The sequence below is a fragment of the Leopardus geoffroyi genome, chromosome C2 (genome assembly GCF_018350155.1).
Source record: "Leopardus geoffroyi isolate Oge1 chromosome C2, O.geoffroyi_Oge1_pat1.0, whole genome shotgun sequence".
Taxonomy (NCBI): domain Eukaryota; kingdom Metazoa; phylum Chordata; class Mammalia; order Carnivora; family Felidae; genus Leopardus; species Leopardus geoffroyi.
Window position 1 is genome coordinate 6,512,811 of NC_059333.1, and position 15,361 is coordinate 6,528,171.

The 15,361-nt window shown below is 40.6% G+C and overlaps 1 protein-coding gene across 1 annotated transcript in view; it reads left to right on the top strand.

The window, feature by feature from the left end:
* Positions 1-15,361, top strand: part of BRWD1 (bromodomain and WD repeat domain containing 1) — a 128,685-nt gene that overhangs the window by 81,784 nt on the left and 31,540 nt on the right. The window contains exons 22-31 of the mRNA XM_045501358.1: positions 1,860-1,954; positions 4,172-4,361; positions 5,763-5,888; positions 5,984-6,091; positions 8,764-8,888; positions 9,517-9,599; positions 12,943-13,054; positions 13,652-13,713; positions 14,447-14,602; positions 15,057-15,177. Of these exons, the coding sequence (XP_045357314.1) occupies positions 1,860-1,954; positions 4,172-4,361; positions 5,763-5,888; positions 5,984-6,091; positions 8,764-8,888; positions 9,517-9,599; positions 12,943-13,054; positions 13,652-13,713; positions 14,447-14,602; positions 15,057-15,177 (1,178 nt within the window). The remainder of the gene's footprint in view (positions 1-1,859; positions 1,955-4,171; positions 4,362-5,762; positions 5,889-5,983; positions 6,092-8,763; positions 8,889-9,516; positions 9,600-12,942; positions 13,055-13,651; positions 13,714-14,446; positions 14,603-15,056; positions 15,178-15,361) is intronic.

Sequence of the window (15,361 nt, forward strand, 5' to 3'; positions counted from 1 at the left end):
AGACTTGAACCCACAAACCATGAGATCATGACCTGAGCTGAAGTCTGACGCAGATACTCCTCAGATTGGCTACTTTCTAGTAATATGAGTTTAAGTTTCCTTTGTATCTTTTCGTGGCTTGATATTTTGTTTCTTTTTAGAACTGAATAATATTCCGTTGTCTGAATTTACCATAGATTATTTCATTTACTTACTAAAGGACATGTTGGCTGCTTCTAAGTTTTGGCAATTATTTTGTTGTTGTTGTTGTTTTCTGTTTTATTGTTTATTTATTTTTGAGAGAAAGAGAGCACGAGCAGGGGAGGGACAGAGAGAGAGGGAAACACAGAATCTGAAGCAGGCTCCAGGCTTTGAGCTGTCAGCACAGAGCCCTACGCGAGGCTCGAATTCACAAACCTCAAGATCATGACCTGAGCCGAAGTCAGACGCTTAACTGACTGAGCCACCCAGGTGCCTCAAAGTTTTGGCGATTATGAATAAAGCTGGTGTAAACTTCCATGTACAGATTTTGTGGGGATATTTTTAACGCATTTGGATAAATACCAAGGAGCAGGTTTATTGGATCATATGATTAGGCTATGTTTAGCTTTGTAAGAAACTTCCAAACTGTCATCCAAAGTGGCTGTGTTACATTTGCCTTTCCATAAACAACGAAGGAGAGAGTCCCTCTTGTTCTGTGTTTTTGTTAAGATGTCAGTTCTTCCTAACTTGATCTGTAGATTCAACATAATTCCAATCAAGATCCCAACAAGTTAATTTTGTGGATATTGGTGAAGTGATTCTAAAGTTTATTTGGAGAGGAAAAAGGTCCAGAATAGCTAACAGGGTACTGAAGAACGTAGTTGGAGGACTGATAGTACCTGACATTGAGAGTTCGTAACAAGTCTGTAGTTTTCAAGACAATGTGGTATTGGTGAAAGAATAGACAGTAGATCAATGGAATAGAATAGGGAAACCCAGAAATAGACCAATGCAAGTATGGTCAACCAGTGTTTGACAAAAAAGCAAAAGACAACTCAATGCATAAAGCAGAGTCTTTTCAACAAATGGTGTTGGAATGACTGGACATCCACATGTTAAAAAAAAAGCCTAGACACGTACTTTTCACACATTGACTCAAAATGGATCATAAGCTTAATGGAAAACACAAAACTTAAAATTTCCAGAAGATAACATGCAATAAAATGTAGGTGACCTTGGGTATGGCGGTGACTTTTTAGATAGAATACCAAAAGCATGATCTGTTAAAGGAAAACGTGACAAGCTAGATTTCATCAATTAAAACCTGCTCTGGGAAAGATACTGTTAGGAGAGAACGCAAGCCACAGACCAGGAGAAAATATTGGTAGAGCTCCTATCTGATAAAGGACTTCTATTTAAAATATACCATGAGTTCTTAAAATGCATTCATAAGAAAATAAAAAATCCAGTTTAAAAATCAGACAGTCTGACACGTCATCAGAGAAGATACATAGATGGCAAGTAATCGTATGGAAAGATGCGCAGCGTCATCGGCCATTAGGGAATGAAAGTAGAATGAGACGCCCCTGTGCCCCTATTGCAGTGACCCAGGTCCAGGCACTGGAAACATGTACATGGACTTGGCTCAGCCTCACAACTAGAGAAGGGCCCACTGTGTCAGCGGCAGTGGTGTTGAGTCTCTGTCTCTGTCGCGCTGTGCCTTGCTAAGAAATAGAATATGATAAAGACACTGACTTTTTGTTTGAAGTTCATCTAATTATATTCATTGCCCGATTGCCTGAAATGGTAAGAATGGAATGCGGCTTTTCTTGACTTGTGTTATTTAATCTTCAAGATGAGGATTTTTATCTTATCCCCCCCTCTCCCCCGACACATAGGAGACTTCCTGTGATCAGAGTGAAGGTTCTTGCTCTTCTGAGGAAGAGGAGTGGAGGAGTGACAGGAGGAGTCAGAGTGACAGCGAAAGTTCAAGGTACTTGCTACTGCTTTAAAAAATTTTTGTTGTGGGGCGCCTGGGTGGCTCAGTCGGTTAAGCGTCCGACTTCAGCCAGGTCACGATCTCGCGGTCCCTGAGTTCGAGCCCCGCGTCGGGCTCTGGGCTGATGGCTCAGAGCCTGGAGCCTGTTTCCGATTCTGTGTCTCCCTCTCTCTCTGTCCCTCCCCGTTCATGCTCTGTCTCTATCTGTCTCAAAAATAAATAAACGTTAAAAAAAAATAATAAAAAAAAAAATTTTTTTTGTTTTAAGTAGGCTCCACACCGAGCGTGGGGCTTGAACTCAAGACCCCAGGATCAGGAGTCACACACAGCAACCCCTCTGTAGGCTGGGGCACCCCTCCAGGTGCCTGCTTTTCATTGTTTTCATCTGCTCAGCAGCCTAGTCCTAGGCTTGGATGGACCAGTCTGTGAAGGGCAGTTGAGTTTCTCGTACAATTAAAAGGAGAAGAAAACTGGGAGCGTCTGGGTGGCTCAGTTGGTTGAGTATCTGACTCTGGCTCAGGTCACAATGTCATGGTTCATGAGTTCAAGCCCCATGTCAGGCTCACTGCTGTCCTTGCAGAGCCTGCTTGGGATCCTTTGTACCCGCCTCCTCCTTTCTCCTTCCCTGCTTGTGCTCTCTCTCTGTCTCTTTAAAAAAACAAACAAAAAAAAAAATTAAAGAAGAAGAGAACTGGATTAACAGCTGTGTGTATAGAAAGTTTTTTGGGTATGTTTGTACACATTTGAGCCCACAGTATACAATGTAGTCTTGGGCTGTAGTCATAAAGAGCAGTATCGAGAATGTATGTGGTAAGACCATCGTTCTATTTACTGTCAGTTATTGCATGTGTGGACCTCTAGTTTTGGGATCCAGATTTCATGGGACCCAGATGTTAACATCTGTTCCTCCTTTTGGTAAATAAAATGTCAAGTTCACCTTGGCAGATGCTCGTGCCAGAAACCTGGACATCTTTCTCTCTTCACAGCATAGCCATCACCAGGTCTAGAAAAACGTCCCTTCCAAATAGGACTCAATCTTATTTCTGTTCCTATGGATGCTGTGCCGGTCTAGACCACCATACAATACTCCCTTTTTCCTGTCGTGACTTTTTTTATTCTGTTATGATTGAGGGGCTGGAGTGATTTTTAGAACCCTTGTCTATTTTTTTTTATAAGTTTAATTGTGAAATATGAAATATACATAACAGAATTTACCATCTTAACCATTTTTAACTGTATATTTCAGTAACATTAAGTACATTCATACTGTTGTGCACCCAGTCTCCAGAACTCGTTGCAAAATTGAGAGTGTGTACGCATTAAACAGGGATTCTCCGCTTCCCGCCCCTCCCCTGGCAACCTCTGTTCTGCTTTCTAGCTCTGTCATCATTGTCTTTTAATTCAGCTTCTCTTGAATTTTATTGTACAAAGCAGGTGCTCTTACAATTTTTCTAAATAGCTCTTTTTAAATAAACTGCTCTTGGAAATGTGCGTGTGAGCGTGAGTGTGTTTTATTGAGCCTGAGAGGTGTGTGGTTGGCCAGTGGTGGTCTCAGTGGAGCCCTTTGTCTTGCTTTCTTTCCTGCATTTGCTGAAGCTGGTGGTGGCAGGGGCTCATTTTCTAGATCTTGTTTCCTGTTTGACTCTGCTGCTGCTCTGGACTGGGCCAGGACCACTTCCTCTCTTGGATCTTTCGTCCTGTTCAGGAAAGTCCCCCTCTTGGCAAGGAACTCTGACCACTTCCAGCTTTCTATCTGCTGTGGCTACACTTTCCTTGGGATTCTCAGTGTGTTCACTAATGGTTTTTCATTCCAGTTAGAATTTTAGTCTATTCCCGAGTCACCTTTCACTTGGGGGAGGGGGGCCTACTCTTACGGTTCTGCATGACCTCTACTGTTTCCATAATTACATTCCCATCTTCCGAAAGGGGAATTGTTGGTGGGCTCTAAATGTTGTCTTCCATGAGGTTTCCTTTATATTATACTTAAAAAATTCCTCAGGCTTACATCCTTTCCTAATTTCCAGTGTCTCTGTCTCTTCCTCATGATCTCTGGTCATTTCAGTATTTGCTGATGGTGAAGGCAGATTGTTCAAGTTGAATCTTCCCAGGATCCTTCCTTCCCTCCTCTTCATCTCTTAAGATTATGTGATTAAATTGCCATTAGGGCTTAGATTCTGGTTCCCTACAACATATACTGCTTTTCTTTCCTAGTGACTTGTCATCTAGATACTCTGACTGGACAGCTGATGCAGGCATCAATTTGCAGCCTCCTTTACGAACGTCATCACGTCGACGAGTTACCCGCTTTTGCAGTAGTTCAGAGGATGAAATGTCTACTGAGAATTTATCTCCTCCAAAAAGGAGACGAAAGAGAAAGAAAGAAAATAAGCCTAAAAAAGAGGTAAGAGAAGTATATCTTTAAAACATCTATTTACGCTTTCTATCAAGTGTTTCTGTCCATGTTTAGAAATTAGAAGTCTTAGGGAGATTGGAGATTTTATATACTATTGACACTGTTAAGTCTTCAAGACTCAAATGTAAAATGCAAATTTATATTTGGAAAAGCTACTTTCTTCTGGAGGCTTCTCTATCGAATCTGCCCCAAATTGGCGGTGGCACCGGCTCCTTCCTCAGTCTGACACGTTAAGGGGGAGGGAGCTCTATTTTGCTCGGAATCCCACAACTCTTTATTTTCTCCTGTTAATTTCAACACCAGAACTATACTTCAGGGCATTTTAGGGCACTTTCTTCTTGTTTCCTCTGTCATTGCCTTGTTTCCCAGTTACATCTGCCACGTTCTCTTTCATTTGGCACGTTCACAAGCAGGAGTACTTGTGATGTTCCTATTTCTTATCATATGTTCAGTGTTCATGTCGTGCAAGTAACAGTCATTATTTAAAGATGCCACGTCTTTGTATTCCTCACGTATTGCTGTGTCACAGACCATCCTGAATCTTAGCTCCTTACAGCAACAAACGTGTATTCCTGTTTGGTGGGTCAAGAATCTGGGGGCTGAAAAGCTAGGTGAGTTTTGGTTCCCAAGGTCACAGTTATCACACTGGTTGGAGCTACAGCTGTCTGAACGTATAACTGGAGCTGGCTGATCTTCTTTGAACCCTCTTCAGTTGGGGAGTTGGCTGTAGACCCAGCTACTCACCACATGGGCCCCTCTAAAGAGCTGCTTGGGCATCTGTATGACATGGTGGCCGACATTCCCTAGGTTAGGAGATCCAGAAGTGTCAGCAGGGGTAAGCCTTAATGCCTGTGACAGCTTTGTCTTAGAAGCCTCTTGTCACTTCTGTCTTACTCTGTTTGAGTGGAGCGGTTGTGGGCTGCACCTGTGGAAGAGATGAGGAGGATCAAAGAGTTTGTTGGCACATTTTAAAGTCGCCTGTCTTAAGACCTCAAATCAAGAGGAGTCTCCCTGTGATGAGTAGTCCACGGTGAAATTCAGAATGGTCTCTCGGCAGAGCAGGCTGGCTGTCGAAGAGGATTTGGGTTGGAAAGGAGCCCCCTTCCGTAGGGCGTCAAGTGTTATGAAGAGTCTATTAGAAATCCGGGAGAGGCTAGATGAGTGCCGGGGGAGCCGGCACTGCTTTCACCAGTGGCCCACAATGTACACGCTCCCGTGTGTGCGAAGGAACCAAATACGTATGCCGTTTAAAACCTGATCACTAGGCGACGTGCCCATTCTCATTTGACATAGCATTTCTCCCTTGGTGAAGTTTCTTTTGTTTGTCAATCAAACCACGCCCTCATGCCCTTTCTGTTGTACTGGACTTTGTTCTCATCCCCTTGGCAGAGCTTGCGGAGGATGACTCCGGTGGAGCTTGCAAATATGGAACATTTATATGAATTTCACCCTCCCGTGTGGATAACGGACACCACACTTCGAAAGTCTCCTTTTGTTCCTCAGATGGGTGATGAGGTGAGAGTAGTAAAATTTAGAAGTGGGAATATGGACCACAAGATAGTATTTTACCCTTAGGTTTTAATTTATTTTTAAATGTATACTTTTTGTAGGTAATCTATTTTCGACAGGGTCATGAAGCTTATATTGAGGCTGTCAGAAAAAATAACATTTATGAACTGAACCCTAATAAGGAGCCATGGAGAAAAATGGATCTTAGGGTAAGATGATCATATTATTAAGCCATTAAACACCTACCACTGTATAGTTAAATTATTTATAAATCCATTAAAAATAAACCTTCTGGAGGTATATTTCATTACTGTCTTTTTGACTGCCTACTTAAAAACATTTCTGCTGTTACCTTCCGAAGCCTTAGGATCCAGCAGAAAGACGTGTTTGTCAGTGGATGGTCTTCATGTATTGCTGATTGGTGTATAAAATTATAAGTGTGTTCGTCACTCAGGAAGGCAGCTTGGTAGTATATATCATTAATGTTAAAATGTGTGTATCTGGGACATATATTCAAAAGAAGTGGCAGCTTTTCAAAAGAGGAAATACAAATTGGAAAAGAAGTTGAACCGCGTGCACAATAGTCTATCGGAAAAGCTTTAGCTCCCCTATACTTAACCAGTTAAATAAAAAAAAAAAATTTTTTTTTAAGCAGTGAAAGAAAGAAACCCCACATTTTAGCAAGTAGCAAAGATTTTGGTTTGTTACCAGTTACTCACATTGGTGACAGGACAGGGTATATGAAACAGCCCGGGCTTTGTAGAGGCTATCTTGGCGATTGGAATTGAAACTGGAAAATATTCAGATGTTTTAAATCCGTGACTTTATTTGCGGTGATTTAGGAAACAACTGGAAGTGCATGTGAATTTATGAGCAAGACAATTCCATATCCCTGTTTATAAAAACAAAAATTAGAAAAAGTCCATGTATGGGGCGCCTGGGTGGCGCAGTCGGTTAAGCGTCCGACTTCAGCCAGGTCACGATCTCGCGGTCCGTGAGTTCGAGCCCCGCGTCGGGCTCTGGGCTGACGGCTCAGAGCCTGGAGCCTGTTTCCGATTCTGTGTCTCCCTCTCTCTCTGCCCCTCCCCCATTCGTGCTCTGTCTCTCTCTGTCCCAAAAATAAATAAACGTTGAAAAAAAAAATTAAAAAAAAAAAAAAAAGAAAAAGTCCATGTATCCTACAGTACTGAATGGATCAAATCATGGTACCTTTTGCAGAGTTGACTATGGTATGAAGCCCACTGCGTAATTGAGGCTTTTAAAATACTTGAGTGAATGACTGTTAAATTTTTATAATTTATTACTAAGAGAAAAAATGGGATGTGAAATGTTGTTTGTGGTTATGGTAATAAAAACGTGCAGACATGTAGTCAACCAGAATAAATACATCAAAATGTCAATGGTGATTATGTGTGAATAGCATTGCCGTTGATTTTTTTTTATTCTTTGTATTTTATATGTTTTTGATACTTTTAGTAACTATTAGAAGGTAAAAACAATTATCTTAGCAAAGATAGCCGTTTTTTTTCTTCTTCTTTAAGTTTATTTATTGATTTTGAGAGAGGGAGAGAGAGAGAAGCCCAAGCAGGTTCTCTGCTGTCAGCGCAGATCCCGATGTGGGGCTCAATCCCACGAACAGTGAGATCATGAGTAGGAGTCGGACATTCAAGGGACCGAGCCACCCAGGCACTCCCAAAGATAGCTGTTCTTAACTCTCCTTCAACTTAGTGGCTCTCCGTCTTGAATTTGGCTTACCATATGCTCTGATTTATTTAGGTCTGTTTCACTTATCACTGAGTTGATCCTCATTATTCACAGATTCCATATTTGTCATTTTGCCTACTAGCTGCATGTTATTTGTAACCCCAAATCAATGCTCAGGGTGCTTTCTGGTCATTTGCAAACACACACACAGTGGCAAAAAATTTGATTTCCCTGACCGGCCTGTTACCTCCTGAGGTCGAGCGAGGTGATACCTTCTTGTTTGAGCTCTCACATCATAAATAAGTGTCCTTCTCACGATCTATTGAATGCAACATAAATAACTTTAGTATTTTTATGCTTTTTGTTGGTGACTTACTGTTTAACATAGCCCCCGAGTGTGATGCTTTAAAGTGCTCTGCTGTGTTACTCAGTACAAGAAGGTGATGATGTGCTTTCTGGAGAGAATACCTGTGTTAGATAAACTTTGTCTAGGCATGAGTGAGAAGTCCTTTTGGCTGTTGAGTTCAGTGCTAATGAATCAACAGCATCTTTTTTTTTTTTTAATTTTTTTTTTTTTCAACGTTTATTTTTTTGGGGACAGAGAGAGACAGAGCATGAACGGGGGAGGGGCAGAGAGAGAGGGAGACACAGAATTGGAAACAGGCTCCAGGCTCTGAGCTGTCAGCACAGAGCCCGACGCGGGGCTCGAACTCACGGACCATGAGATCGTGACCTGGCTGAAGTCGGACGCTTAACCGACTGCGCCACCCAGGCGCCCCTAAACAGCATCTTCAATGAGATGTCTTTACACAGAGACACACGTAAAACAAGATGATGTATCTCTAGGAAGAGAACAGAGCCAGAAGGAAATTCAGATTATTCGCAGTAATTGTCTTCAGATATTGTGCTGATCAGTGACTCTTATATGTTCCTTCTTAACACTTTGTGGTATGTTTTCTAAAGTGAGTGTATTCCTTATGTTTGAAACAGTATTAAATGTCTATTCTGAAAAAGATGTGAAGATTAATTTTAGCAAAAATGATTTAATCACTGTTAAATTGGAAACCTGACTTATAAGTTGACTTAATGTGGCAATATGTGGAAACTTATAGTCTTGAGAAATTGCTTTATTTTAACCATTTTAAACATTGCATTCTTTAAAAAATATCTGTTAAAGGATCAAGAGTTGGTCAAAATAGTTGGAATACGATACGAGGTTGGGCCCCCTACGCTCTGTTGCCTCAAACTAGCATTTATAGATCCTGCAACTGGAAAACTTTTGGACAAATCTTTCTCTATTAGGTATGTGTTACTCTTTTTTTTTATGGAATTGTTTAAATTTAGATGTTTCCTCTTGCTGATCAGCATGTCCCTCATAACTGCGGGGTAAATAGTGGAGCACTATGGACAGCCTAAGGCGGGAGTTGAGGTGCTCATAGCTGGGAGTAAAAGTAGTATGCTGTAGCAACAATTAGGCATTGGCATGTTTATACCTTTTTCCATGCCACTAATGTGTGGAGAACTCCGGCCTGTAGGGGAATTTGTGTCTGTCTTTGTTTTTGAGAAAATGTTAGAATAAATGATTTGCTAAATGTGTGCTGTCCATTATGGTGGCCCTTAGCCACATGCGGCTCTTGAGCTCTTGAAATGTGGCCGATTTCAATGGAGTGTGATGTACACACTGGATTTTGAAGACTTGGTATGAAGAAAAAGTAATGTAAGGTATCTCGTTATTTTGTATTGATAACATGGTGAAACCGTGTTTAGGGTACATGGGATAAATTAATTTTACTAGTTTCTCTACTTTTTTTAATAAGGCTAGTCAGAAAAAAATTAGAAATGCAGCTCCCATCCTGTTTCTTTTGGACATTGTTGCTTTAGACTGTAACCTGCTGCTCAGGGAGTTTAATAATCTTTTATTTCTGTTTAGATACCATGATATGCCGGATGTCATTGACTTTCTTGTACTGCGTCAATTTTATGATGAAGCAAGACAGAGGAATTGGCAGTCTTGTAAGTCTGTTCTTACTGAGTTTCATACACCGTTAGAAAATGATCTCTCCCTTTATTGGCCTATTTTTTTGTTGTGGTGCTGCTTGTTATGGTGGATGCAAACATGTGAATTCTGGAAAGAAATAGAAGTGCCTGGAAAGTATTTTTTGCTTTACTGCTTCTTCATAAGGACTGTTAGCCAAGCAGCATTTCTTGTGGGGATTATTTCTTACGCGTTGACTGTATGTTAGAGGTGCACTTTTATATCCTTTCACATGTCCACAGTCTGCATTTTTTTTCTATCTTTACTGTGACTGGTATAATTCACAAAGTTATCTTATGATCTAAAACAATCAGGAAATTGAAAAATAATGTAAATTACTTCTAATTTGCATTGTAAATAATGCAGCCACTTAGGAGAGTTCATTCGCCTTTGAGCAGTTTTGGTCTCTTATTAGGAATAGTAAGTTTTAGGCTCTGTCGTCTAGTGTACACGTTTGTAAATGATGTTAAGGCCTCATTAATTTTCCTAGTTGTTGCTGCTTTTTTCTACAAGTACTACAAATAGGTGAATTTTCGACAAATTCCCTGAGTCATCCCTATTTGAAATGAAAGATTGTTGGAGAACGTGGCTGTTCTTAGTGGACTATTTTTAACGGTAACACCCACACAAATAGTCAGGACTGTTTTGGGACTAAAGGAAATTTTTCTTGAAGAAAAACATCTAGCCATACACAGAAACAACCAAGACCAAACTCCAGTCATCTGGAATGTGCCGGAGTTAAGGTCGATAGCCAGATTCTGAAGAACTTCAAAGTTTTGCATCTGTTCTGTTTATCCAACACCCATGACGTCTAAGTTGGAAGCTCTCATTTTGTTCCGCCCACATGTGCATCCAGAAATTGTTTTAAACTCCCGTTCTCTGTAGCTGAGCTCTAGAGATGGATTCCCACTTGCCTCTTGAAATTTAGTACCTTTGTTTTATTTTTGTGATTGGGAAATTAATGTACCAGATCTTTTAATTAATTCAATTTTGCCCCCCCACCCCCCATAAAATCTGACCGATTCTTTCGAAATTTGACCAGTGTTAGTAAAGGAAGTTGCTTAATCCTGATTTTATTGCGTGAAGAGCTTTACTAAGCACGTTTATTCTACTCTTGAATAGGCAAAAACAGGTTTTTTTTTAAAAAATTCTTAAGGAAAAGCCAGGTTTTACCTTCAGAAAAGTGATTTCTTAAGGCTCCTTTTAATTTAAAGTGTTATCTTACAGTGAAAACTACTTTTATCTAAACCGAAAGTATCTTCTAGTTGTTTTGTTTTTGAATTTTTTTTTTTAAAGTTTATGTTTGAGGGGCGCCTGGGTGGCTCAGTTGGTTAAGTGTCTGACTTCGGCTCAGGTTATGATCTTGCGGTCCGTGAGTTCGAGCCCCGTGTCGGGCTCTGTCCTGACAGCTCAGAGCCTGGAGCCTGTTTCAGATTCTGTGTCTCCCTCTCTCTGACCCTCCCTCGTTCATGCTCTGTCTCTCTCTATCTCAAAAATAAATAAACGGTAAAAAAAAAATTTTTAAAGTTTATGTTTGAAAGAGAGAGAAAGTGAGGGGAGGGGCAGAGAGAGAGAGGGAGAGGGAGGATCCCAAGCAGGCTTCATGCTGTCAGCGCAGAGCCCAACGCGGGGCCCCACCTCACAAACTGCGGGATCATGACCTGAGCCGAGATCAAGCGTCCCGCCCAGGTGTTCCTCTTCTAGTTTTAGATAAATAGGGAAGGAAAGTATTATAAAGTTGGTTCTTGGTATCAAAAACTGACTTTCTTTTTTTTTTTAAGTTTATCTATTTGTTTTGAGAGAGAGAGAGAGCAAGTGGGAGAGGAGCAGAGATAGAGGAAGAATCTTAAGCAGGTTCCACGCTCAGCACGGAGCCGGACGTGGGGCTCGATCCTGCAGCCCTGGGATCATGACCTGAGCTGAAATCAAGAGTCTGACTGAGCACCCAGGCGTCCTGGGTTTCTAGTGACCTTGAAAAATATAAAATATACATAAAAATCATGTTTATGTGAATTTAAAAATATTTTAAGAACCTCAAAACCTGCAGCTCCAGTAGTGATACTGCTGTTGTTTTCAGTTTTAGAGAATTCCGTGGAAGCATACTTTGTTAGTACTCTTTGTGGGTATTTTATTACGTAAATATTCTCTTTCTGAGGAGTGAAATACAGCTTTAATTTTGATGGATACCATTTCTGTCAAACCTTCCTTGAAAGCAGAATTGCTAATCTACCAAGGAATTGTTAGTGGTGGCTAAGCAACTTTTTTTGTTACTGGTTTTGTTTTGAGAAAGGTGGAATGGATGGAAGGGAAGAGGTGGGGTTATGACAGCAGTCTGTGTTCCTTTTGTAACGTGAAACCGAGCTCACCTACAGTGTGTTCCTCTAGAAGGGATGCCGTTGTAGGGTACACAGACGATTACTGGAGTCAGTTGGAGCATTCTGTACAGTTACTTTGGTTTGTGGATGGAGCCCTCCTAAGATCTACTTCCTGCTTCTATATATCCTCTTGAGATAAAGGGATATGTGGGTGTTTAATTCTTTTTTTATTAAAAATTTTTTTTAATGTTTATTTTTGAGAGAGAGAGAGAGAGAGAGCGTGAGCAGAGGAGGGTCAGAGAGAGAGGGAGACACAGAATCCAAAGCAGTCTCCAGGCTCTGAGCTGTCAGAGCCCCATGAGGGGCTTGAACTCACAAACTGTGAGATCATGACCTGAGCCGACGCTGGACGCTTAACTGACTGAGCCACCCAGGCGCCCCTAATTCTTTTAAGTAATAAAGTATGTAAGCATATCCTAGGGTGTATCTAGAACTGATTTTTAATGTGAAGTCTTAAGAATTAAAATTCTGTTTTATGTGGAAATATTTATATAGGGAGAGCTTTGGAATAATCATGGATGCTAGTCATACTTTTATAATATGTTTTATTCAGGAAGTACATGTTTCAGAGGTATTTAATATACTTATTAAGCAAGTATATTTTGATCATATACATCGTTGTAGAAGATTATTGAGTTTTGTTAAGCTTTGTTCTTTGTTCCATGTTGTAAAATGTGGTCGAACCTATTTTGGGGAAATGTTTGGATCCAGTAAACAACAGAATCCAGTTAGAAGCATGTTAGTCTATTGCACTGTATGGTTATACACTGTCAGTAAATTACTCAGTGTGACATTGTATCTTTTTACATTTATTTTATTGCTGAAGATTGCTGGAAAGTGGGGAAGGATGGCTGATTTTAAGATAAAAAAAGTAATTTCTTTTTTTATCTATATCATGGTATTTTATAAATTAAAAATGTGTCTCAGACTTGGTCATCTTTTATAGGTGATAGGTTCCGTTCTATCATTGATGATGCTTGGTGGTTTGGAACAGTGCTAAGTCAAGAGCCATATCAGCCGCAGTACCCTGATAGTCATTTCCAGTGCTACATCGTTAGGTCTGTATGCAGTTGAAATGAATTCTCTACAGACATTCGGTCATTGTGGTGGGTGGTTTTATGAATAATACGTTTCAGGTGAAAGACCATGATTTAGTCTGTCATTGAGTCCTGTCCGTCATCCCCATGCAGTGTCTCTCGCACGCCCTGGCTGCTTCCCGTTCACCAGAACCCCCTCGGGACAGGTTTTGCTTGCCTCCCTGGTCCCATTTCTGTAGCGTCCTAATAGTTCCTAGTTGAGGAGCACATATTATGTCATTTCCCCTGTTCAAGGAAATCGTTGCTGCTTTTCCATTGGCTGTGGAATAAAGTCACATTCTGAAGTGTGGCATTCAAGGCTTCACAGGGTTATTGAGTTTTTTCCACCTACCCTGGGTACAGGCCACACAGGACTTCTGACTTTGTCTTTGAACATTTTTAATGCTTTCTTTTTCTCATAATGTATTCTCCTAAAAAAATCTTACGGTTAATATTTAAACTTTCATTGCTACAATAAGGTTTTCACATTTTATTTTTGCTTACTCTTTTGTGGATACCTAGTTATTAGCCACAAGTTGTTTTTATGAGAGGCTAACTGGACTTTTGGTTTTTTAATAGGTGGGACAATACTGAAATTGAAAAACTTAGCCCATGGGACATGGAACCAATTCCTGATAATGGTATATGATTTTTTTTTTTTAAGTTTTAGCAGAAACTATTTAAAAAAATTTTTTTTAAACATTTATTTTTGAGAGACAGAGGGAGAGGGAGGGCCAGAGAGAGGGAGAGAATCTCAAGCAGGCTCCACGCTGTGAGCGCAGAACCTGATGCAGAACTCAGACTCATGAACCATGAGATCATGATCTGATTCGAAATCAAGAGTCGGATATTTAACTGACTGAGTTACCCAGGAGCCCCATGGTATATCATTTTTAAATAATGAAAATATTTTACCTGTTTTCAGTAACTGTGAGCTTTACTAACCCCCCACAGAATTAATATGAATCTGGCTGATTAATTCTTATCCTAGGCTTCAAGTTTGATGCTGACTGCATTTTAATAGCCCATTATCATTTCTTACATAAACCTGGCTAGTTGTTTTGTAGCATTTCTCTCCGTTGGGGCTTGTTTCATATTTACTCATTATCCAGGGTTTGCATTTCTGGTGCTAGTGTTAGAGATGTGGTATATGGTCCTCAGTGCATCATATCATGAGGCACATGATGTCCATTTGTCCTATTACTGGGAGTGTTAACTTTCATCATGTGACTTAGGTGGTTTCCCAGGTTTCTCCACTATAAAACCACTGCTTTTTCCTTTGTAGTGTCTGGTTTAGGAGTTTTGACAACTTAAGTATAATATATATTTGGTTAATTATTTTTTTTTTCTTGTTCTTTGGAATGGAATTTATAGTTGACCCACCTGAAGAGTTAGGAGCTAGTATTTCTGTCACTTCCGATGAGCTAGAGAAATTACTCTACAAACCTCAAGATGGTGAATGGGGCCAGAAATCGAGAGATGAAGAATGCGAACGAATTATTAGTGGTATAGACCAACTTTTGAATCTTGGTAAGTTTTTAGTGTGGAATGTTTCATGTTCAAGTTTTCCTTTCCTCAAAGGTATTTTTTTTTTTTAATGTTTATTTAATTTTGAGAGACAGAGAGTAGGAGTGGGGGAGGAGCAGAGAGAGAGGGAGACATAGAATCCGAAGCAGGCTCCAGTCTCCAGGCTCTGAGTGGTCAGCACAGAGCCTGACGTGGGTCTCGAACCCAGGGACCATGAGATCATGACCTGAGCCGAAGTCAGCCACTCAGTTGACCGAGCCACCCAGGCACCCCTCCACAAAAGTATTTTAAAAGCGCAGCAAACTTTGGTGGCATTCTTCACTACAGTTTCTACTTGCTCCTTTTTGTTTGGGCCTGCATTGTTAAACGTGGCTCTATTTTTGAGGAATTTGCAGAGAAATAATCTCCTGTGGGTAATGAACTTATCGATGAAAATGTTTTGTGTCTGCCTTCACAGACATAGCAGCGGCTTTCGCAGGGCCAGTTGATCTGTGTACGTACCCGAAGTATTGCACCGTAGTAGCTTATCCAACCGACCTCTACACGATTCGAATGAGGCTCGTTAATCGATTCTACAGGTTAGTAGAAACCTCCTTTCACAATAGTTTGAAAAGGTGTTTGGTCATCTTGAGTGGAGTGAATGGAAGTGGTGGTTGATCGTGACAGTGGTGGAGTGGGGGCTGATGCACGCTATTTTCTGTTTCACCCTCTTTCATTATAGTGATCTTGTGGTCTTCTGTGGTAAGACACCGTTCGATGTTG